We start from the raw sequence: 23,510 nt of genomic DNA on the forward strand, positions 1-23,510 counted from the left end.
CGAGGGCCATGATCCATACCGAGATCGTCCTTTAGTGTACCCACGAGCATCATATTATGGTATCTTTCTGGTTCACGATGACTCTTCCGATGCACCTTGGATTTGCTTCTTCAACACTCGAATCACGATGCATACATCGAATCACCACCTAGCACCATCCCCTTGCCCCGAGATCCGTGGTTAGTTTGTAAACATGTACGCAGTAACCTGTGTTAGTAGGCTAAAGTTGAAAGTGTGTCCAGAAAGTACTTGAGCGACTCACACCAACAGCCCGGAAATACAGACAATGATGTACGCTTCAATTCTCAGTCCAAGCTACAACCTTATTACAGCGAACTTTTCTATGCATTCACTAAAAACATGAAATGTAGGCTCCAATTCTAAAAACAAGTTCAAAATGCCCAGAAGACGATAGATATCCCTAAGCCGAACCATCCCCATCCCCATCTCAAGACCCGTCACCCCCCACCCCCGTAACAGTCACCCGATACATCTCCTTCAACGCGCCCATACACTCCTCTCTCAATCCCGCCAACTCCTCATCAGTATGCACCAACGTCCAAAGTAACTGCGCGAGCCCCTCCCTCGTAGTAACCTCCTTCAACGCCTCCAACGCCTCGTCCTCCTTGTCCTTGTCATCCCTCTCCGGTATGCCCAGCATGCGACTAACATCGCTCTTTGCCCTCGACCTCCTCCGCCGCCTGTTGCGGAAGAAGAAGACACTGCGCGTCATACCCGCTTCTTGTTTCTCCTCTGCACTTGCATCCCACAGCGCGACACGGCTGAAGAAATGCTTGATCGCCGTCTCCTCAAACTTTTCTTTTCGCCCTGCAATCGCAGTTGCAAATTCCGGGTCGGGCGTGCTGTACGTGTTGGCATCCCACCTCCTTTGCAAATAGCGAAAAGCGCGGACTTCGGCGTCCGGGAACGACATGTCGGCAAAGTCTATAGTAAAAGGGTCCGAGGACATGGAAGAGGAAGATGATGTGGGGCGGTCGCTAGTGGTGCTCGTTGGTGTTTGTGCGGCATCACCATGTTTAAGTTCAAGGGCATGGTGGGTGTCTATGACGCGTTGGAGTGCGACTTTGCGGTTCTGGTGAACGGCGTCTGTGCCTTCGAAGATGCGGGGTGGTGCGTTGGATGGTGGTGTGTCGAGTGTAGCAGAGTAGGAGGAGGAGCGTCTGGAGAGGTAGCTCCCGCTGCGGTGGCGGCCAAAGTGATGGTGCCGTTTGTGTTCTAGAGACTGTCGTTGGGACATGGTGTCGTCCATTATGTAGCTCAGCTTGGACTTTTGTGTTCAAAGTAGTGATTAGTTGGTATCAGGAGTGGTACAAAGTAAGATCAATATCGTGATTCTGATAGGTAACTAGACCCTAGTACAGCGTGAAAAGTGTATTGTGAGAGGAAGTGAATCATGGGAGAGACCTAGGAGGAGAACCAAGTAAGAAAGAAACCAGAAACTCAACCCTCTGCCAACAACGAAAGCCGGCTAACCCAGCAGCCCAGTTGACGCACATGCCGTTAGCCGAGGGGGCAGAGAGGGGTGACGCAAGCCCTTTCTGACATGCAGATCTACTCGTGAGATTAATTCATCACCATCCCGCCGTGCAATGTTAAAGTCGTGTTACGGAACTTTGACTCCAAGATCGACTGATTGGCGACTGTGCCACCGTGAGCCACTGCTTTGTTGAGCCACTGTGGCTCATGAAGAAACCCAGGGGCTGCGGTATTTTGCTGCGTCGGCGGTAATAAAAGTGGGGCTGGCGACACGCTCGCGGCGTGGAGAGGGATGAGTCTGGCGCCCAGTCCACGTTTTGCCGACCTTCCGGCGAGTGCAATGGCGCCGTGAGGTAGGTGATGCGGGCGGGCTTACGCGTCAAGGATGTCGGCATCTTGACTGTGAGTTATACAGGATGCGCGGAGTGACATCCTGGCGTATGATTACTTTGTGTGGTAGGATTCTGCATAGTCATAGTCACCAGTAGCCAAATAGACGACTCGACACACCAATGATCACAGTGAAGACGGATTCATTCAGATTTCTATCTTCGACACAGATGAGACGCTATCTGCGAGGATACTGCGACGGAATAGAAACGCCATTTCGTCCTTCCTGACACCTTCTTCCGTGAGTGCAGAACGAACGCCATGCAATGCACCGATGACAAAGCGAGCGGAAGAAAGTCATCCGTAAATGAACAACGACATCTGCCCCCCTCAACTCCTCAATCCCTCAAATCAGTGCACCTCTACTCGGAAGGTGGCACGGGTTCTGTCTTACCGTTAGGTAATATGTGCTGTGTAGTGCTCATCCTCACACTGCTCGGCCGTTCAATTTTCTTCCCCTCCTTCTCTGCTGCCGTAATTCCATTCTTCGTGTCTCCCACAACACTTGCGCTTCCGTTGCGGTCCTCCTGTTTCTCCAAATCTCTGTTCCCACTTGTGACGTCAGGCAGCGCTTCCGCCTCGTTCAATGCCTCTTTGACCAGCTTCTTCGCTTCGATCGCTAAATTAGGAATCTCTTCTACCTCGTTATTTTTGTTCAGGTATGAATCCAACAATGCCTTGAGTGTCTGCGCGCGCACCGGCTTAGCGAGATAATTGTTCATTCCTATTCAACAATTAGCACTTTTCTCTTTCTCAACGATTAAATTAGTTAGAAGCTTACCGGAGTCCAAACATTTCTCCCGATCTCCTTGAATAGCGGAAGCGGTCATGGCAATGATAAGAACATTGCGAATCTCGGGATTGGGATGCTTGCGGATAAGTTTTGTGGCTGCAGTTATGTCAGCAATCTGGATGCTGATAGGCATGAGGGCTTGGCTTTACCTTCGTAACCGTCACAATGCGGCATTTGTACGTCCATGAGTACCAAGTGGAAGGGCCGACCATTCTCTGAAGCGCGTTCTAGCGCGTCAATTGTCTTGAAGCCGTCGAGATAGGCGTCGCACTTGAAGCCAAGCTTTTGCACGAAACTGATTGCAATGCGCTGATTGATCAAATTGTCTTCCGCAATGCACACTCGAAGGTCTCGCCTAGGTATGGTTGAAAGATCGATGCAAGTACCCGATGACTGCTCATGGCCGTTGTTACCCTGGCTTGAGAATCTCGCCATGGGATCTGGCTCTCGCGTTCTTTGCGGTTGGTTACCTGCTTGCGCTTTCGGTACTTTCTTGAACCGCAACGAGAAGGTGACTGTTGTACCCTGGCCTGGCTGACTGTCGAGACGCACGGTACCATGCATGACATTTTCAATAAGAGCTTTGCAGATGCTGAGACCCAGACCAGTGCCACCATAGCTCCTTGCGGAGCTCGACTCTATCTGCGAGAAAGGGAGGAAGAGCTTCTGCTTTTGCTCGTCTGGGATACCGATGCCGGTGTCTATGACGCTGCATGTCACGTCTACCCAGTCGTCTGTTTCTTGATCTACAACAGCGCGGACAGTGACTGATCCCCGTGGCGTGAACTTGTAGCTGTTAGACAGCAGATTCATGAGAACCTGGTGCAGTCGGACAGGATCGCCCATAACAAGCATCTCGGGATCCAAATGCAGCTGCTCAATGGTCTTGAGACCCCGCTCGGCGTTCGTGTATGCAAGAGCGCGTACGACCTCGGCAATCGTCTCAGACAGTGATATCGGCATCTCCAAAACATTCATCTTGCCGGCCTCGAGCTTGGAATAGTCTAGTAGGTCGTTGATGATGGAAAGTAGTGTATCGGCGCAAACACGAATCGAATCGGCGTATCCGGACTGTTCGGAGTTGAGTGGTGAAGCCTTCAACAGCTCAGACATACCGATCACGCCGTTCAAGGGGGTGCGCAACTCGTGGGATACATTAGCCAGGAAAAGGCTCTTTGCCTTTGCAGCCTCTTCTTTCAACTTCATATTGCGCACAGCGATGGCCTCGGCCTCTTTCGCCTTGATCTCCGCCGCTCGCGCCTGCGACAAAGCACGTTTCTGCATTTCGAGCATTGCTTCGTTACTGGCAGAGACTCTTTCCACTTCCTTGAAGAGCAATGCGTTGGCCAAGGAGATGGATATCTGGTTCACAAGCAATCGAAGAACCTGGGTGTTGCGTTCAGTGAATGAATTCGGCGGGCCTTCAACGTAGATCGAGCCTAGCAAATGGTCGCTATGGAGAATCGGGATGCATATGACTGCTTTCCCCTCCGGATTGCGCTGTAGATAGGCGTCTGAGACATTAGAAAACCGATCGTCTTCATATAAGTTCTGGACGAAGACTGTCTCCCGGAAGCGAAGTGTGTATAGTGTCACCTGTCGAGCGACAACATCATCCACAGTATCCAAAGGTTGACTTGCAGGGAAGGACGTGACGCCGGAAGAGAACCCGCTGTCGTTGTCAGGCTCGTTGGTAGCGACACACGCAATCGACCACTCGATTTGCGAGTCTTCAATCACTAAGCCGCACAAGGTACCGCCCGTAGATTCGAGGAGAATTGAACTCATCTTTGCCATCAGTTTATCGACAACGAGTTCGCTGGAAAGAACTTGACTCGACTCCAGGATTGACGATAGATCCAGCATGTCAAGGCCCACAGCCGAAAGCCCGTTGTGGAGAGCTGGGGCGGATTCCTGGCGCCGCGTTTCCGGTACGATCCAATCTTGGGTTCGATCGACCGCGGTTTCCGGTCCCAGGAAATGGTCGTGGTCGTTCTGCTCAAGCCTGAAGGCTGTGTTACCCGTGTCCACGACCGAGGTCTGTACGGCTTGGTCTGCTGTCGTAAATGATCGAACACTGTGAACTAGCCATTCATAGCGGCTGGCAAAGTGATTTGCTTTTCCATACGCGGACATCCTTCGATACGTCGAAAGGCAGTCCTTGAGCGCATGCCGAGCCGCCCTGTAGGCCTTCTTATTCACTAACCATCCAGTGTATAGCTCCAGGGCGAAAGCTTCGTCTAGGATGAAATCGTAACGTTCGTTATGGTCCATGGCTGCTTCGTAGTTCTCCAACGTCGACTGAGGATCGCCGTTGATATCTGCAAGAACGGCAGTAAGAAGATGTATCCAACCCCGGTAGTTGGCATCAGTTACAGTGCAACATGCTTCAAGCAACTTCAGGGTACCTTGAACGTGTTGGATCATCTCGCCTCTCCGACTGTGCTCAGGTTCGTCTCGAAGAAGAACCATGTATGCTAGCGATAGGTAGTACCTAACCGAATAGTTCAGTCTTTCAGACCAAAGACTGCTCAGCATTGGAAGCAACATCTCCCCAAGCGCAACTGCTTCCCGATTGTGACCATAAAGCACCAGCAACGGAAGCTTGGTAGCAAGATATATAGATTTTGGACGCTTCGGATTGCTAGCCGTTTTTTCGAGAAAATCGATGTACTCGGCCTCGTTGTGATCGTGGTCTGAGAGGAGTAACGAAGGGCTGCCTGTGTCAGTCTTTCCCTGGAGCGCTTTTGCGTATTGCCTAGCAGCCATGAGGAAAACGCCTCCTCGCATGTCTTTTTGCCAATTTCGCATATCCAGTGGAGTTTCCTCAATCCAGGCCTCTAGTTCTGCGGCGTCGTGTGATGCCATGACCCTGAAGTGGGCTTGTACTCCAAGGTTCAGAAGCGTAAGGATCCTATCACCGGCGGTAAGAGACGCTTGGAGCGCTCCTTCCAAGCTCGGTATCAGATCACCCACAGGCGCTTCCAAATGACCCAGGAACATTGGCTGCAAAGTTTGGCCCCTACCCAGCGTGTAATAGTCATCGGGGAACATCTGGAAGATACGCTTCGCGATGGCACCCGTATCCACAGCGAACTGCATCATGTTGAAGCGGCCGCCTGCAACAGTCCCCAGGTGCACATAAGCTAGGGCTACCTGTGACATGGTACCCTTTTCGAGATGTATTGAAATGAGCTTCAGCGTCGATTGATAGAACAAAAGACTGTTTGACCAGAACGCCGCACTAAGAAGCTCGATGAACACAGGCCCAATTGTCATCAAGACGCGGTCATCTGGCGACGCCCGACGTTTAAGCAACTCTTCTTTGTCGATATTCTGAAGCTTGCCATATATTTGTTGAAATTCGGTGTCGCACGCTTCCCATGTTGTCGGAGGTATAGGGGATCCTAACAAGGAAAGGCAATCTTTGAGAGCCTGGAATGCACCAAAACTATCACCACGAATGGCAAACACTCTGGACTGCAGAATAAACGAACTAGCCATATCGCAAGGATCCCGCGCGTGCTGAAAAGTCGTCCTGATCAAGCTAAGCGCCTCATCAAACATGCCTTGATGCCAATAGCATTCTGCTGATCTTACAAAGAGCTGCAAAGTCTCTTGATACGAGACATCCGGCTGATTGTCGTCCCATGGGTCATCTTGTAAGAGCATCAGGCTGTGAGCAAAGTAGTAGATGCCAGTTGATCTTGCACCAGACTCGCATGCAGTTTCTCCCGCTTGGTACAGCATATCTCGAAATGGAGCCCGGTATGTCTCTTTGGCTTTTATGAGTTCTGCAGCAAGGCAGATGTGACGGCTCTGCATATATAATGCCTTGGATCCGATCGTTGAGTCGTCGTTGTATTCCTCGCCAGCAGTTATCATCTTAGCGATTGTGAAGTGCATCAGCTGCGTGTCCCAATCGCTGTCAAGAGAGTTGCCAGCTGCTGTGAGGTATCGATCGTGGCTGAATCTGAATCGAGCGTCCTGGTCAGCGGGCATGAGTACGTAGGCTTTGAGCGCTGCATCGAGGGCTGTGACGGCACTCTCATTTTCGTCGAAAAGAGGCAGTCTCCCGGCATCAGCGGGCTTATTCGCTGGGTTGAGTAGCTTCTGTAAGAGCTCAAACGAGAATGTGCCGCCCAGAAGAGAAGCCCATGCTAGGAGCTTCCTGCTTGCTGATGGCAGCTCCGTCAATCGCTTTGCTATAAAATCAGTCGTCACGGATGAACCGTACTCTGGGCTCTCGAACACTGCGAAAACCTTGTCGAGGTCAAAAACCCAATTATTCTCCCGCCACTCGTAGTACACGCATCGTTTGCGATAGCAAGTGTCAAGTATCTCGCGTATGTAGAACAGGTTGCCTCGAGACTTTTCCTGGACTACCGCTACCAGAGGGAGGATGTATTGACGATCTCGATGGAGCGTTTCGGCTACATAGTCCGCAGTCTGCGCCTCTGAAAACGGTAGAAGCTGTACCTTGGTGGCGTGGCGTAGTAATGGGATGAGTTCCCGGGGCAGGGTCTCTTCGTTGGTGTACGTAAGCATAAGAACAAGTGGGATTCTAGCCTGCACGATGTGGTGGATCAGCTCAGCACTCTCTGGATCAGCATACTGTACATCCTCTAAGCTCCATGTACAAAGCTTGTGTACCGCAAGGAGTCGTAAAACGTCTATAAAGACATTCATGAATCTAGAGGATTTGGAAGCACCTCCACTTCGCAGCCAGGCTTCAGCAGTATGTCCAGCTGATCCACAATGAACGGCAGGAGACGATGCCCGTCGGTCCATGTCTTTGGTTGTATCCAGGTCCCTTTGCTGCGCACTTTTTGCTGTGCCGTTTGTGTTCAAGAGCCATTCAGGAAGGTCAAGGTAAGTTCGCAGCACCGTCCAAACTCCGCTGTTCCTAAGATAATGGCGCAGTCTCTGATGAAATTCTGTCATAACATCGGCCTCGCTGACTAGAGTAGAAATTGATGGTTAGCGGTTGCTCTGAAGAGAAGAGTTGTGTCTCGGAACAAGTGTACATACTATACAGTGTCAGCGTAGTTCATGTTGGAGAGAACAGTGAGTAAGAGGCTTACCATATCTGTCGGAAGAACGAGGACATCAATCTTAGGATGGGATCAAAAGGTGCTTTCTTTGCAGGGTCAAATTTGGCCATGGCGAAATAGCCGGTACTCCTCGCTGTGCTCTGTACACTTTGCACAAGACGAGATTTGCCTAATCCTGTGGTACCAGCTATCACTATCACCTGTATCTTGAGATTAGCGTACCTCTTCCATGACTTGGGCTGTGATGTGACGACCTACCTCACACCGAGCCTTGCGTCTTAGTTTCCGTGTGCTGGCTAGTCTACTCAGGCCGTCGTTGGACTGATAAGAGCGAGAGTGAAGGACGGAGCTTTCAATGCTATTGTTAGATCGTCCTCGATTTGCAGATTGTAGTTGAGGTCGGCCATCTACGCTTCCTTCAGCTGTAGAGACTTCTGACTGTGCTACACTGTCCTGTGAATCGTGTTGTATTGACCGAGCATCTCCCATAAAAACGGGAGTATCTGCGGAAACGCTGTTGAGCCTGCTATCTGAGCCTCTCGAGCTGGTGCTCTCTGAAACAACATCGTCAAAGCTCAAGTCTCGTCGTTGATCTGAAAAGGAAGAGCCTGAACTCAAGCTTTGTAGAGTTTTGATGCTACTTCGACGGTGCCTTGACACCCGCTCCAAGACATCTACTATAGTCTTTTTTTCCTTCTCACGACCAATCAGCTTGAGAGGTAGATTGAAGAAGCAACTGATGTCCTTGGAGCCTACACGGAAGGCCTTCAGTCCTTCGACATCGCCTTCACATAGTAACTCACGGATGCGGGCAAGATCGTGTTTGAGCCCCGACGTGGAATGGTATCTATCCTCGATGTTACGCTGAGTCATGCGCTGGATGACTTCTGAGAGGGCCTCTGGGACGTCTAGACGTCTAGAGGAGATTGGTGGGATCCGCTTGCTGATGACATTCTGCATGACATCGAGAGCTGTAGCGCCTTCAAAGGGCGCCTGACCACCTAGCATTGTGTAGAAAAGGATACCAAGACTGTAGATGTCGGTCCGTGTGTCGGGCTCAGCAGGCATGCGACCGGTTTGCTCAGGAGATATGAAGGCCAACTTCAACTCGATGCCAGTCTCCTTGGACAAAGTACTCCACCCTGCGCTGGTCAGTCCATTTTCAAAGGACCTCGCGCCAGAGCCGAAGTTGATCATCTTGACAATGCCGTTCTCGGCGAAGTGGAAGGCATCACCGCGTATTTCGCCATGGACAATTTCGTGACCATGGTGCAGAATCTCCAGACACTCGACTGATCCAACGGCGAAATCGAGAAAGGTAAGGAGGGGCACACCACGGTTGGGAATGGAGGGGTTTGATTGATGGCTCTGTGCATTGCTGGTAACCTTCCAAAAGTTGGGACCAAAGTTGACCAAGTCGTGGAGGTAGTTGGGCCCAGGGGCTTCGAATATGCTGGCGACGAGCGGCTCCTCACCAGCTTTGGTGGAGAGGCGGACGAACTCTATAGGGCGAACAAAGTGCCGGCATTCTGGATCCGATTCCTTGACGACGAGTTTGGCGAGCTGGAACTCGCGCTCCAGTCGCAGAGTCTGTGCCGAGACACGGCATACGACCGGTCGGCCTTCTCGCGCCACGCCCTTGACTGTGGTATTGGTGCGGTGTGTTTGGATGCTCGCATCGGAGCCTGAGCTGCGGTGGGTGCGCGTAACAGTCGGCCGGCTTCGGGTGGCAGAGTCGGGTGAATGCGACAGGGTGGGGGAGGTTACGGCGCTTCGTCCCCTCGATTGCGGTCGTTCCTGCTTGGGCGCAGTCTTTTCGTGGCCAAAGAAATGGTAGTTGTCGTACGACTGGTTGAGTTAGTCGCGGTAGTCGTGGTCCAGGTAGATACGGGTGTCTCTTACGGAGTGGAAGGGCTCAATGGCCGGGTCCCAGCCATAATTCTGGAGCTCCTGCAGGCGCGCAAAGATATGTGAAAAGCGCTGCGTCCGCCCGCTGTCATGAGTCGTAGTCATGCTGTCTTCCCGATGTTGGCGGCGGCTAAGCATCTAAGACATGCTCTGGGTAGAATAGGTCGGGTATCAATGTACAGGGCGAAGTCGCAAGTCATTCCATCTGTCCATCACAACACGAGCGTGGGCGCGACTGCCATGGTAGTAGGAGCGCGGTCGTGAAGAGCGTCGGATCGGCGGGAGAGGCGTGATGGGTAGATTCGCAGGCAACGAATGCCAGTCTTCTAGAAGCAGTCGACGCGCATGAGGAATGCTTACTGATGGCACCTCAGCCACAGCAGATGGACAGGAGCCATCCATGGATGCGCTCAGACTTCGCGCTTGTTCTTAGACGTCATCATCGACATGGGCACTCCATAAGGAAGGTTTGCACTCGACACGCCTCACACAAAAGCAACAGCCGTCGCCACTAATCAGTCATGTTTCGAAACCAGGCTCACATATGTGCCCATAGCAAATATCACGAGTGCCATGTGTGGCTGACATGCGGAGTTGGCCCCGCGCACGCTGGGACAACTTGATTTGGCGTAGCGGTAGATCGGCCTGGCGCGTCACCCATTGGTAGCGACATCATCGTGGGTTACGACAGTAGTAGTGCCGTGTGCATCGGCATACCTACACAGCATTATTACTATACTACGCCCCTGGCGCACGCAGAAGACGCCCTGTCACAATATCCACAGCGACTGGCTTCCGCTCCTTTACCACACCCTGCCTGCCTGCCTGCGACTGCTGCACTGAAGCTGCCCCACTACAGACGGACCGGGCATCCCTCGACATTTGACACGGCATCCCTCGACGTTTGACACATGCATCCGAGCAAGAGGTAGTCGGTCGCCCTCAAGACACCCTTGCACATCCACCATTTCAATGTCACACAATGGACTCTCCCGATCACGAGCATGCCTATTCGGGCGACCTGGGAGAGCCGCAGCAGCCGCGACAGCTGCCTTCGGATCTGCCCACTTCCCTCAATGACAGGCGCCCGGTGACCATCATGAACGAGGAAACCGAGATCTATGATGCATGGCAGGGTAGGTGAAAGCAACCGCTAGGGAAAGAGCGACGCGCCACCAAGACTGACTTCACACAGGCCAGTCGCAATTCCTCACCACGCCCATGCCCGCCCGTCCGCTCGACTTCAACTTGTCACTCGACGACCCGACGCTTGGTGACGAAGACATGCAGCAGCTCGAGGACAGCGACAGCCGCCTGGTGCAGATGTTGGCGCACCAGGCCCGCTTGAAGAACGAGAATGCAGGCGACGAAGCAAAGGTCGTTGCCGATGAGAAGCTGTCACACGAGGAAAAGAGAGAAGCACTACAAGGCTTGTTTACACTAGCAGCATCCAACGGTGAGCTCGAACGGGTAAAACGGCTGCTGGACGGCAAGGCTCGCGAATACATCAACATCAACGGCGTCGACGCCGAGGGCACGCCGCCATTGGTCTACGCAAGTTGCTTTGGACACGAACATGTGGCAGCTACACTGCTCGAGCAGGGCGCGAGTGTCGATTTGCAAGACAAGAACCGTTGGACGCCACTCATGTGGGCCATGACGAACCGACACAAGGATATCGTTAAGCTCCTGCTCGACCACGGCGCATCGACAGACGTCAAGTCTTCTGGAGGACGGACCGCATTCGACTTTGTTGAGCCCAACACTGAGCTCTCCGATTATCTGCACGAGAGCGGGTACGCCATCGGTAATGTAGGCGTCAGTGACGACTTCTACAGCTCGGGCTTCTCCCAGGATCGCTTTGAGCAGGAGATGCAGGAGAATGATATGAAGCGGCGGATGATGATGGAGAGCGCCTTCAATCTCGAGGTTGATATTGGTAATTTGGGTCTGGACGAACAGCCCGAGGTACGAATCTCAGCCATTCCTTGAATGTTCGCTAATAGCCCCAGTCACCTGAAGAACCAGAAGAAGAAGCCCAAGAGTTCATCTGGGATCGATGTCTCAATGACCAGATGTTTGTGTTCCAAGAAAACGAGCTCGAACGGATACTGGACATCATCATTACGAATATGACCCCGCAACGGTCTCCTTCGCAAAAGCCAGTACCTGCAAACATACTCTTCCTGAGTGCACGCTATGCACATTACCATGCAAATCCAGAACTCTTGGAGACTTTGCTGGTGTCCGCCATGAACAAGATCAACGACGTTGTAGAGAAGCATCAATGGGACATGACTGTGCTGGCCTTCTGGATGTCTAATGCGACACTTCTGTTGCATTACCTCAAGAAAGATGGTGGACTCATGAGTGCGACTACAGAGTTCCAATTGCAGATGGCAGAACTTATCAATGAGATTTTCATCTTGATTATCCGTGATGCTGAGCGCAGGATGGATAAGAACTTGGATCAAGCTATGCTCGACCATGAGCCGATGCCTGGATTCGAAGATGTACAGTTCCAGCACGAATGGAAAATATTTCGTTCCAAGCCCAAAGCGAAGCCGGTAGAACCTCTCGAGAAACGTTTCCGACCGCCATCTCCCAAGCGCAGAGCACAGCCATCACCCCGGAACATTACCTCTTTGCTCTCATCAACCCTATTTGTTCTCGATCTGTACGACGTACACTCTGTAATCGCTGCGCAGGTACTGTCGCAGCTGATCTACTGGCTCTCTGCCGAAGTCTTCAACCGCATAATGTCGAATCGAAAGTACCTCGCGCGAACAAAAGCAATGCAGATACGCATGAACGTCTCGACGCTCGAGGATTGGGCGCGTTCCAACAATCGGCAACCAGAACACTACGAGAACGGCTCCATGACCTCCACCGGGGAGAACACCGCGGACGCCGCTAAACGTCATCTCGAGCCTCTTGTGCAGCTTCTCCAATGGTTACAATGCTTTTCCTCACTTGGAGAAGACCTAGAGTCGCTTGTGGGGACATTACAACAATTGACACGCCTGTCACCTCAACAGCTACTACACACCGCAAAATATTACCGACCCGAGGTGGGTGAAAAGACCCTTCCTAAAAGCGCTTCCAAGTACATTGTACATTTGCAGAAAGCAGCTGCAGATCGTAAAGCCGCGCGCGCAAGGTCGCCCAATCCACCGTCACAAGCCGAACCTCCATCCACACCAGTCAGAGGCACCTCTGAAAAGCCTCCCGAGCCATCGCCTGCGCCTTCACGAATATCGTTGGAAGAGGATGAAAAAGACGAAGCACCCGATGAGCTTCTCCTGGACCCTTCGTACATGCTGCCATTTTCGCTCCCAACATCAACAGATATGCTCATCACCTACGGTGCCGGATTTGGAGGTGTCAACAAAGAGCGTGAGCGGAAATACATTCCCACCGTTCCACCTGAGTTTATGGCTAAGCTGGATTTGAATGGAGGCAACAACAAAAATGGTGGATCTTACTACTCGGAGTCGAATTGGAACGATCCAAGCTATGGGTGAAGATGAAGATTGGTAGAATTGAGAGCCTTGCTAATTGAGACTTTGAATAGCCACTTTCACACTGCCTGGCTAAGACGAAGACCAAATTCTTTCAAATTCCGCTCTACGAGGCCTTGTTGCTGACCGCAGAGTTTATCGTCGCGTTGCCGTTCGTGGACTGGAAACATTCCCGGCATGTGATTCGCCAGATGGACCAAGTAAAAGTTATGTGTCGACTACGCTTCGGCATACAGTCCGATCTGATGATATAGACACTGGCTCGGCTGTAACCGTGGAAGCTTTGCAGATTCAGTTAGGGTGGTCGAGGCTTGCAATAGCGCAGAACTTGGATGTTACCATAGTATCAGGGTATGCATAGATCTGTTTACCATTACTACAACCTATCGAGTCACATATCAGTACGCCGGGTTGCACCATTGTGCGGCCCGTCGGGCTAACAGCAAATTTATCGTAGCATCGGCACAATTTGCAGCGAGAAAGCCTCAACATTCTATAGGCAATGGATTGGCATGACTGTCATTTATATCGAGTAAGGCAGGTATCTAGGTTATCAATACTACTCCGCGATCGGCCCCTTCAATATCCGCTCGGCGGATTCCGATAGCAGCAGTCTGTTGGTGGGGCATGCAGGGTAACTAGCTCCCCCACCAGTGATGCCCCGCCATAACTTGGTAGTACCTCAGCGAGATCCCCAAACATCGTCTTTGCTTTTTATTCCCTTGCATAAACTTACCCAGCCTCTATCAATTACACAATATTTCATACATTATGGAGATTCGCAACGTCCTACCAGAAGACGTCAAGAACGTAGCCACAAACAACGCGCGGTCGATCCCAGCTGACGAGATCGACGCGACCTTCAAATCACAATACACCGGTACAAACCTCATTCTTTCCATACTTTTCCACACAGAAGCTGATACCCCTCAAAGATCTCATATCCGCGCCTCTTGGTTCAAAAGTCCTTTCCTTTAGCGACGAATGGTTCGCCGCAGCCGAGAACCTTATCACGCCGACACCACCGATTCGCAAACCCGGTGTCTTCGTCCACTCGGGAGCATGGTACGATGGCTGGGAGACCCGGCGTCACAATACCGAACCCTTCGACTGGGTGGTCCTGAGACTAGGTACCGCCAGTGGAAAAGTAGCCGGTGTAGAAATCGACACTTTTGCATTCAACGGGAACCACGCCCCTGAAATCGCTGTCGAAGGTGCATTCATCACAGACGAGAAGGAGGAAGAGGAAGTGAAAAAGGCCAGCTACGCAGGCTGGGAAACCATACTATCGAAGCAAGAGTGCGGGCCTAGCCAACGGCATGGCTGGAAACTAGACAGCATCACAGACAAGGCGTACACGCACGTTAGGCTGCTCATGTACCCTGACGGCGGTATCGCGCGCTTTCGGCTTTACGGTGTAGCCGTGCCAGTCTTCCCAGAGTCCTCCGACGCCGTCTTTGAACTCTCGGCCACTGTCATGGGCGGCGTCGCAACGTCATGTTCGGACCAACATTTTGGCACAAAAGACAACTTACTCCTGCCCGGTCGCGGAAAAGACATGGGCGACGGGTGGGAGACGAAGCGTACGCGCGGCGAGCACGTCGACTGGACAATTGTGCGCTTAGGCGCAAAGGGCGAAATCGATCACATTGTCATTGACACTGCGCACTTTAGAGGTAATTTCCCACAGAAGGTGCAGGTCTTTGCTGGTAGCTTTGATAAGGAGCCTGCTAGTGATGACGCGGGGTGGGTTGAGGTGCTGGAGCCGCAGAGGTCCGGGCCGGATGTGGAGAAGGAGTACAAGGCTGAGCTCAAGGAGGTCAAGGGGAGGGGGTACACGCATGCCAAATTGGTCATCATCCCGGATGGTGGTGTGAAGCGGTTTAGGGTGTTTGGAAAGAGGGTTTGAGAAGGAGGTTGAAGGTTGGTAAGGCTGGATGGAATAAAGGAGAAGTATCTCAGTCACGCGGTCGTCAAAGATGTGTCTTGGGTATCGTTTTGTGCCGTAGACTTTACAATCTAACTACTCTCAGTCAAAACCGTTGAGCTGCAGTAATTATGCAATTACCATGGTAAGGCGTGAAAACAGATGTCCGAAGTGTTGTGACATGTCATTGAAGGATCGACAGATGACGGCCGAGGTAGTCGACATGTCTTAGCGCCTTGGTAAGGCGTGCACGTGGGGTGGGCCTCAATGCATGTCGACGCGACCCGCAATGTCGTCTCAAAGACCATCTTCCATTCTCAATTCTCTCCATTGTAGAATATTGGTCTGATTTGCCCGTATGGAAGAAGAGCACGAGTTCAACATTGAGAAGGTGTCGCCGATATGGCTCATCACGGCACTTTGCGTTGTGCCGTTTGGCCTGTATCAATTGCTCAACTTCCTTAGTCCGTTGATACATCGGTTGACGGCTATGAAGATCTCCGCGGTATGTCTACATTGATGCAAAAGACATGATGCAAGTAAAGAGAAGTACTGATGATGGCGATTCTCAGATGTACATCTACCCCATCAAATCGCTACGAGCGATTAAAGTCACAGAAGCCATTGCCACAGCCCATGGATTCAAACACGACCGTACAATACACCACCATCCATGCGGGATGGGAATAACAACAACAAGAAAAACCGCTAACACCTCCACAGGTTCCTTTATGCTCCTCCAGGAAACCAAAGACGGCTACAAAAACATGGCCGTAGCAGGCTACCCCGAAATGACGCAGTTCCTCCAGGAGATGAAAGACAACACCATCACCGTCAAATACATTGCGTGCGGAGACGTTTCGAAAGAATCATCAATTGACATACCTCTGGAGCCAGACACGGAGAAACTGGATCCCATCGACATCAACATGCACTCTGCTCCGACAACCGCCCATCGCATGCCGCAAAAATACAACGATTGGTTCACCTCCTGCTTCGGGTATCCCGTCATCTTCGTCTACCTAGGCGCCAATCTCCGTGACGTAAAGTTCCAGGACATGCAGCCGCTGGAACCAGATCCGCTGACCCGGTTTCTGAGCAAACATGTGCCGTTTACAAAGTCGTATGTGGAAAAAGTAATGGGTTTGCATAAATCTGGGGAGGAGAGCTGGAAGATTACTTTTGCGGATTGTGCGCCTTATCTTTTCACTTCGCAGACTAGTCTTGAAGATGTGTCGTCCCGGCTTCCAGAGGGTGTGGATATGGATATTGAAAAGTTCCGTCCCAACGTCGTTGTTGAAGGTGCTTATGATCCGTATCAGGAAGACTATTGGGGTAAGCTTACGGTTAATGGGAGAACGGAAATCATCCTCCCGCATAATTGTGTGAGGTGCAAGAGCATTAATATTGACCACAAGACGGGTAAACCGGGAGAAGGGCCAGCGGGTGAGGTGCTGAAGAGGTTGCAGAAGGATCGGAGGGTCGATATCGGGGCGAAGTGGAGTCCGGTCTTCGGACGGTATGGGTTTTGGGGGAGCAATGGAAAGAAGACGGAGGAGGTGTGGAGGGTGGGAGATAGAGTCAATGTGGCCAAAGTTAATGAGGGGCTGACCGTCTGGAGTAAGTTTTCTCGCAGAGGCGCCGATGATGATGATGCCAGGACGCTTTCACTGACTGTATGCAGGTTGGCCTGGCGTTGGGTAGTGGTGTGCAAAGTGGCGCTTCCTGAATGTGCTAGTACAGGCAATGGGATTAGAGCAGATTTTCACAACTATGAAAGTATTTTTTTATTTTGTCAGACAAGAAGACAGCCTTGCGACATGGCGCATACGATCGCCTCACAACAAGTGCGGGTGCAAATCTGGCCTAACCTTTGGGGGGCTCGCAAGCCTTCCACTTCCCTCCACACAGGCCTGCTACCAGTCTCCTTCTGTCCACTCTACCGCTTCTTCGATTCCTGAGTTTCCTTATGTCTCATCGCGTTGAAAGCATCAAGCTCAGCTTGAGTGTATAGCCATGGATGATTCAATTCATGATAGAACTCAAAACCCTGTGGATGGTAATCGTAGACTAGTTCGTCATACAAGACGTCTAAGGTCAGCAAGAAGAATCTTATGAGAAGAATGGAGGAATGGCTTACGCGTTATACCCAGCCTCTTCGTTTCACGCAGAAGTGACGGGGCAAACCCCGCTCTCCAAGATTGACGATACATGCTCAAGCTACGTAAGCTCGGGAAGGAAGTTTCTTGAGCTAGTATTACGTCCTTGAGCCGGCCGCCCACACTGAGTCTGCATTGGGTCAAAACCAAAGTTTCCAGTTTAGGTGTGATTATGTCTCTAGGTGGAATGCCAGCAAAGTCTTCAGATGTCAGTATGAGATGTCGTAGCTCGGGAAAGAAGAAAGGTGGTTGCCTTTTTGGCACTCCTCCACGAAACTCGCAGCCACTGGGTAGTTCAAGGAAAGTGAGTTTGGCGCTGAGTTGAGTTGGAATGCGGATATGATCTATTCCAGACATCGATCGATATGAATCCTGTTCCGAGACTGACTGAAGATAGGTGAGGCCGGAAAATGGAGTGCCACCAAGGTATAGTGAGGAAAGATTCGGTAGTAGGATTAAGACAAGGCTAATTATGTTGCCAAGCCATCCAGACTTACCCTGAAGAATGTGAATGCATTCTTGCTTAACCTCCTCGTCAAGTTTCAAAGTGTGAAGAATGCCAGCACATTTAGAGGAAATTTCTGTGTCCTGACCCCGGACACGGGCAGGGTCTGATATCACCCAGCTTCGGTGAATCTTGTTCGACTCGAGGGCAAGGCTTTGAATCTTCGACTGTAGGTCCGGGTACTTGAAGAGAGTAGTGAGAAATATGTCGATTTTACATGGGTGAAGAATCGGAGTGGTAAAGAGGACCTCGCGGACGAGTGGTGCCAGCCGTTTACATGTCAAGATCAGGCTCAGCAAGTTGGCTTGAGGCTTGGGATGCTTGACGCTCTGTAGGAGGTAGTGGAAGATGCGAAGAAGGGTTTCGTTTGGAAGTCCGAGCAGGACTGCCATAGCCGAGGGTATTGGTGCTCACAGTGGCGTGTTGGGCGTGTGGTTGCGTTGTTGAGGAAGGTGAGAGAAGGAAGGAGGCGCAGTGTACTTGCTATGGCTGCGCAAAGACCACATCCAGTCAGCGTTTGCTTGAGTGCTTAAATCGACATCCACGTATGAGGAAGGTGAGAGACACTTTTTGGTCACGTGCTGCGGAGCTTTTAAACTTTGGCATTCCGCAAGATAGGAAAGTTCCGGCTATACCAAACCCATGTGAGACGTACACTGACCTGGTGAATCTACATATGCAGTTATGTTTGATCCTTCGTCATGTTAGAATCAGAAGACAGTAGTAAACCGCACTTCGCCAGCTACATTGAACATTACCAGACATGAATGTAACGTGTAAGAAGTTGAGTCACTTTCTCGACAATCGAACAAAGCTCACCATAGAACAATACCACACTCCAGGTCTCAGTACATGACGATATCTTCAATTATCTCTCTCTGTGCTATCACCATCAACAACGCACACCCAACACCACCTCATCCTTCCCATAACGACAGCAACAAAAAGCAAATATCCCTATCCCTATCCCTTTCCCACAAACAAACGCCATGCTCTTGCGCGCATGTCCTTCTAATATGATGATGATGACGATGACGATGATAATGATGAACGTCCCGTCCAATCCCAAGAAAAAAAAGCGGCCAATAAGCCTTGAGAACAGCCCAACCACAATTGGACATGCTTTGCTTTGTTCCAACTATATTGTTTGCCGCCCATATCGATTCCCAAATGACTCCCTTTTTCTTTTTTAGTAAATCTGAAACGCCATGGCGAATATGCTGCTAGCGGTAGGTAGGCAGTGTCGAGAATTTGGAGACGCGGTCGTAAAGTATGGAAATCGTAACTCTCTTATTTACAATGTAATGCGGAGATAGTGGCGTGTTCACCATGTTTCCTGTGGTCTTGTCAGTATATGTGTCAATCGAGTGCTAGAAATGTACTTACAGCGATGTACTGCCCATCCTCCCTCTTTCTCGCCCAAAACTCCTTGGCCTGCGCTTCGCTCAAACGGCCCTTTTGCATGGCCACGTCAATCAAAGACTCCTCAACACCCTCGCCCATGCCCTTGCTAGAGCCACAGACAAAGATGCGTCCGTCAAGAGCATTGATGACGAACCAGACAATGTCAGCCTGTACGCGGACCTCATCCTGAACGTATTTGACCTCGTTGGAGCCTCCAACCTTCACCTTTCGACTCTGCACAACCTTCTTGATTTCGCGCTCGTGATCGCCAAGCTCACCAGAGTAGAGCTCATCGAGCATAGAGTCTCGTACTCCTTGGATGAGCCAGATCTTGTTGGCGCAGTTGGCGTTCTTGAGTCGATTCAGGATGAAGCCTCGGAACGGAGCCATGCCTACTCCTGCTCCGATGAGCACCATTGGGCCTTCGCCACCAAATTGCTTGGAGAGCGGGTTGGCCATAAGGCCGCGGAACATGGGTACGCGAAGGTCGAGGATGCTGCGGGGGTCGACACCCTCGCTCTCTGTTGAGATGAACGAGTGTGCGAGGCGTTCCATGAAGCCACTGCCTACACCAGTACGTGTAGCACCCTCCGCATGCCAATCGGGTGTTTCGTGAATTGTAACAGCCATCTCGATCAGGCGACGGGTGCCGGGAAGGCCGGGACGAGCTGACGAGATATGGGGGTCGTTCGAGAGGGAGTAGAATCGAGGCATGAGTTGGGTGAGGACGGAAAGGAGGTGTGGGAGCGGCGGCTTCGACGAAGGGAATGCGCTGAGCATCTGTGAGACTGTGAAGTGAGAAGTTGTGCGCAAGTCGCAGAAGGCTGCTTGTCCTTGGGCCGAGCAAAGATAGGTCAGAATCTTCTTTTCGTTCGGGGCGTCGGCATATTCAGCGAGCACGCGGAGGAGGTTCTTGGTCGGTGGGTGTGACTGGATGTCGGCACACCAGGTCAACAGTTCGCGTCGGGTTGTGACAAGCTCGCGGGCTTGGTCTTCGCCCCAGATGGTCGGCCACCTTCCGGTCTGGGTCTTGAGTGTGACTGGCTTGTCGCGGACAAACTTGGGAATGCAGAGGAGATCGAACAGCTCATCGACCATTTCCTGCGAGTTGGGCGGGCAGATGCCGACGGCACCACCGACCTTGAAATCAACGCCTCCCTCATCGGGGTAGTCGGTGACATCGATGTCGAAGTGAATTGTCCTCTTCTCAGCGCCCGGCTTGGTCAACTCTCGTGCGTGGTATAGCGGCGCCGAGTAGACCTCGTAAGGCGGGTGTGGTTGGACGTACTTTGGCGGCATCTTGTGCACCTCCGAGACATATTTTGTGTCCTTGGAAGGCAGCGGCTCGAAAGACATGTTGACTGGAGGCAGCGGAATCGTATCGGTTAACTCGCTGTCGAGGGCGAGAGGGCCCAGTTGGAGATTGAGGCTCCTAAAGGCATGGTTGTCGGGGACGACGACAGGTATGAAATTGGGCGACGACGAGTCCGGGGCCAGTGTCTTGAGAAGGCAGCATCCTCCGCCACAGCACTGGCTAATGAGCTTGGTGGCTGTCTCGCCCTCACCCAGTATCCGTCGAATGTCGTTTGGGTTGTCTGAGATGAGAGTGGTGGATGCTCGCCGGGGTCGCGACTGCTCCGAGAAATTGACAGCCGAGGTAGGCAGCGCCTGTAGCTTGTCGACTACCTCCTCGACGCCCTGGTCGGGCTCAGTCATGGGCGTCATTGGGGCCTCGGAGTCATCGCTGCTGTTGGTCCACAGCGTCGACTCGCCTGATGACTTGGGCGACGTCTGCTCTGGCTGTGATTGCGACGGCTGCACTGAGAGCTGGGGTATGTCTTTAGGCTCAGCGGGAATGGGGTCTTCAGGGTGCGAGGTCGACGTGTGTGGTATGGGGCTGGGCATTGTCGCTGTCGTGGCTGCCATGTGTCTGCGTGGTGGAGTGAGGTGGAGGAGGAACGGCGAGCGTGCTGAGGACGCGACAAAGGGGACTGCTAGCGCAAACCATGGTTAGCAAGAGCTGACCTGGTATTACTATGGGGTGTTCAATGCATCAAGAAAGCGCGATGTGGGTGCGCATCTGCCATTTGCTTGTTGAGCCGCGGAGGACGGAGGTGTGCGACAACGAGCATGTGGGGGATGCGTGGTTATCTGATGCTTTGGTGATGCACCGAATTTCGTTATCAGATCGTGGCCATCACTCACCTCGACTGGCTGACAAACGAACACGACCAAGTGACAGCCGCTTGCTAATGCCCGAGACTGGTGACACGATGGATGGTGACTGTGTATAGAATGGTATTAGGCGGGTTCTAGCCGTGGTAGAGGGTATGAGCATGAGGAGAGGACTGGTGGTGAACAAATGTTCGACTGAGCCCGGACGCTTTTCCACTGCCGATCCACGACGCCTTCAAGCCTGAGATGAGCATCCCGAATGCCCACTTCTGCCGAATGACGCTTGCCCACGCCCCATCGCCGAAGCCGCTCGTATTCCCACCTGTTTCGTCCTGCTTTATCCGAAAAGAGGCTTTGATTCGGCCGTCTTCCACCTATCTTGGCTGCGCCCTCGGCACCAGCTATATCTCCTGATCATGGTACTCATCAACGCAACATACTGTTGACCGCAAGTACTACGAGCTGAAGCGCAGACCTTCTCACCACATAATCGCGCAATCTCTGTAACATGCCACTGTCACGCCGCCCGACCCTCGGTCTCTCGGCAGTAATCGCATCTGATAACCACATTTCGGCCCTGGGCCCGACGCCGCCAGATACGCCAGATATCCATCGTGACTCTGGCCGCGCTTCTCTGTGAAGAGACTAACTCGACCATGTTTCCCCTCATCTTGATCGCATTCAGCACTCTCGCCAAAATATCGCGATCTGGTACTGCAGCACTATTACGTCGATGCAACGCCACCGGCTTTTACGGGAGAATTTGCCCTATCAGAACCTCACTCTACTGCATGTAAGGATATGCCTGGCAAATACAAACTCAAAACTGTTTCTCAACATGCCACACTACGCCACAGCAAGGCTGACGTGCCGCCTTTTACTTCCGCGAACACACGCAGGGTCCGCGTTGTTGTCGTGTTCCGCCGTCGTGGAAGAACGTTGAGAACGCTCTGTTAGCGGCCCCACACGAGTCGAGGATCTGTGTCGCAGCTGCCACGACCCTGGATTCGGGCATTAAATTCGCCACGACAATGTGGAGGTTGTGAGATCACTCAGACAGCCGGTTACCACTTATGGTAATCATGACTAACTCTCACTGCAACATGACGGAAGACCATACATCGCATTCTGGTAATACGGTCAACTCACCCGCCGACAGCCGACCCACTCTAGCTAGGACATGTATCGTTAAACTATTGGGGAAAGAACAAAGAGTAGTCGCTGCTGTCTATATTCTATCCCCCACTTTCCGAACTCCTAAGTCTACATGTACTGGTCTACACCGACTTCATGATTTTATCTCTGCAAGTGGGAATACGCTGTGTCGATGTCGCATTCCAAGCGGTGATTACAAGATTGCGGATGGTCTATATATGTTTTGAGTTTGCGCGTGCCTCGTTGGCTGCATAGTAACTGATACCAGGTAGACATTTTCTTCTCTCTAATGTCTTCGCAAAACCATTCATAGCCGATACAGGAGTACTAGACCAGAGCTTTGGCTGCGCAAGCTAGTTCTGCAGGTGCGTGAATGGAAGCAAATTGAGTGATTGATAAAATATCAGGAGTGAGACTTGTGTAATGGGATTCCGCCTCTTCACCTCAACCTCTATCAATATGATGGACGTGCTAGTAATGAAATGCAGGAACAACGCTGTCGACTTACACTGTATCGTATCGCAGTAGAAGTGTGTTCCAAACACTCACTTGGCTTCACTATATGCAGCTGTATATATACTCATTTGAAAACTCCCTCCCCCCTCAACCTCTTTCTTGATCGTTTATCTTGTTCAAATCCTAAGAACATAACGAAGTCTCAACCATATTTCTCAACTACTCTTGTTCAACACGTTTATTGAACCCTTCTAAATCATGTCCATCTCCCATACCACCGAACTCATGCACGAAACCGACACCCTCAGCTCATACACCGACCTTATCAACACCAAGAGTAAGTCATCAATCGCCTCGTACTTCTCATCCGTCCAAGTGCGCAACTAACCATTTCCCAGATAGCCCTCCGCGCCCCATGTATTCTGAAGCTGCACCTGGTACCCATAGTTCCTCCAAGGTTCATACTACCGAGGCGGACAAAGCCACTGCAGCCAGCAAGGACGACCGTACTCCTGAGCCTGAGAAAGCGTCGCAGACTGGGGCTTCTAATGTGACAAGGTAGCACC

At 51.7% G+C, this 23,510-nt stretch overlaps 7 protein-coding genes across 7 annotated transcripts; 4 read left to right on the top strand and 3 right to left on the bottom strand.

Annotated features, from left to right (window-relative positions):
• Positions 1-448: 448 nt before the first annotated feature.
• On the bottom strand, positions 449-1,270 carry AA0111_g2122 (hypothetical protein; the record flags this gene model as incomplete). The annotated part of the gene is made up of 1 exon (XM_028647859.1): positions 449-1,270. The coding sequence occupies one exon, from the start codon at positions 1,268-1,270 to the stop codon at positions 449-451; it is 822 nt and encodes a 273-aa protein (XP_028509846.1).
• Positions 1,271-2,249: 979 nt separating this feature from the next.
• On the bottom strand, positions 2,250-9,747 carry AA0111_g2123 (hypothetical protein; the record flags this gene model as incomplete). Its single annotated transcript, XM_028647860.1, has 6 exons — positions 2,250-2,611; positions 2,669-2,776; positions 2,830-7,586; positions 7,765-7,934; positions 7,993-9,582; positions 9,637-9,747. The coding sequence occupies 6 exons, from the start codon at positions 9,745-9,747 to the stop codon at positions 2,250-2,252; spliced, it is 7,098 nt and encodes a 2,365-aa protein (XP_028509845.1).
• An 877-nt stretch (positions 9,748-10,624) lies between these two features.
• On the top strand, positions 10,625-13,166 carry AA0111_g2124 (hypothetical protein; the record flags this gene model as incomplete). The annotated part of the gene is made up of 3 exons (XM_028647861.1): positions 10,625-10,778; positions 10,838-11,610; positions 11,655-13,166. The coding sequence occupies 3 exons, from the start codon at positions 10,625-10,627 to the stop codon at positions 13,164-13,166; spliced, it is 2,439 nt and encodes an 812-aa protein (XP_028509844.1).
• A 768-nt stretch (positions 13,167-13,934) lies between these two features.
• Positions 13,935-15,072, top strand: AA0111_g2125 (Allantoicase; the record flags this gene model as incomplete). The annotated part of the gene is made up of 2 exons (XM_028647862.1): positions 13,935-14,043; positions 14,099-15,072. 2 exons carry the CDS (start codon positions 13,935-13,937, stop codon positions 15,070-15,072), a joined length of 1,083 nt encoding a protein of 360 aa, XP_028509843.1.
• A 376-nt stretch (positions 15,073-15,448) lies between these two features.
• On the top strand, positions 15,449-16,794 carry AA0111_g2126 (hypothetical protein; the record flags this gene model as incomplete). Its single annotated transcript, XM_028647863.1, has 4 exons — positions 15,449-15,595; positions 15,663-15,744; positions 15,814-16,710; positions 16,775-16,794. The coding sequence occupies 4 exons, from the start codon at positions 15,449-15,451 to the stop codon at positions 16,792-16,794; spliced, it is 1,146 nt and encodes a 381-aa protein (XP_028509842.1).
• A 2,284-nt stretch (positions 16,795-19,078) lies between these two features.
• AA0111_g2127 (putative FAD-binding protein) lies at positions 19,079-21,063 on the bottom strand (the record flags this gene model as incomplete). Its single annotated transcript, XM_028647864.1, has 2 exons — positions 19,079-19,090; positions 19,141-21,063. 2 exons carry the CDS (start codon positions 21,061-21,063, stop codon positions 19,079-19,081), a joined length of 1,935 nt encoding a protein of 644 aa, XP_028509841.1.
• A 2,139-nt stretch (positions 21,064-23,202) lies between these two features.
• AA0111_g2128 (hypothetical protein) lies at positions 23,203-23,506 on the top strand (the record flags this gene model as incomplete). The annotated part of the gene is made up of 2 exons (XM_028647865.1): positions 23,203-23,281; positions 23,343-23,506. The coding sequence occupies 2 exons, from the start codon at positions 23,203-23,205 to the stop codon at positions 23,504-23,506; spliced, it is 243 nt and encodes an 80-aa protein (XP_028509840.1).
• Between the last annotated feature and the right edge of the window lie 4 nt (positions 23,507-23,510).

This window comes from Alternaria arborescens, assembly GCF_004154835.1.
Source record: "Alternaria arborescens strain FERA 675 chromosome Unknown contig_4, whole genome shotgun sequence".
In the NCBI taxonomy this organism is placed as follows: Eukaryota; Fungi; Ascomycota; class Dothideomycetes; order Pleosporales; family Pleosporaceae; genus Alternaria; species Alternaria arborescens.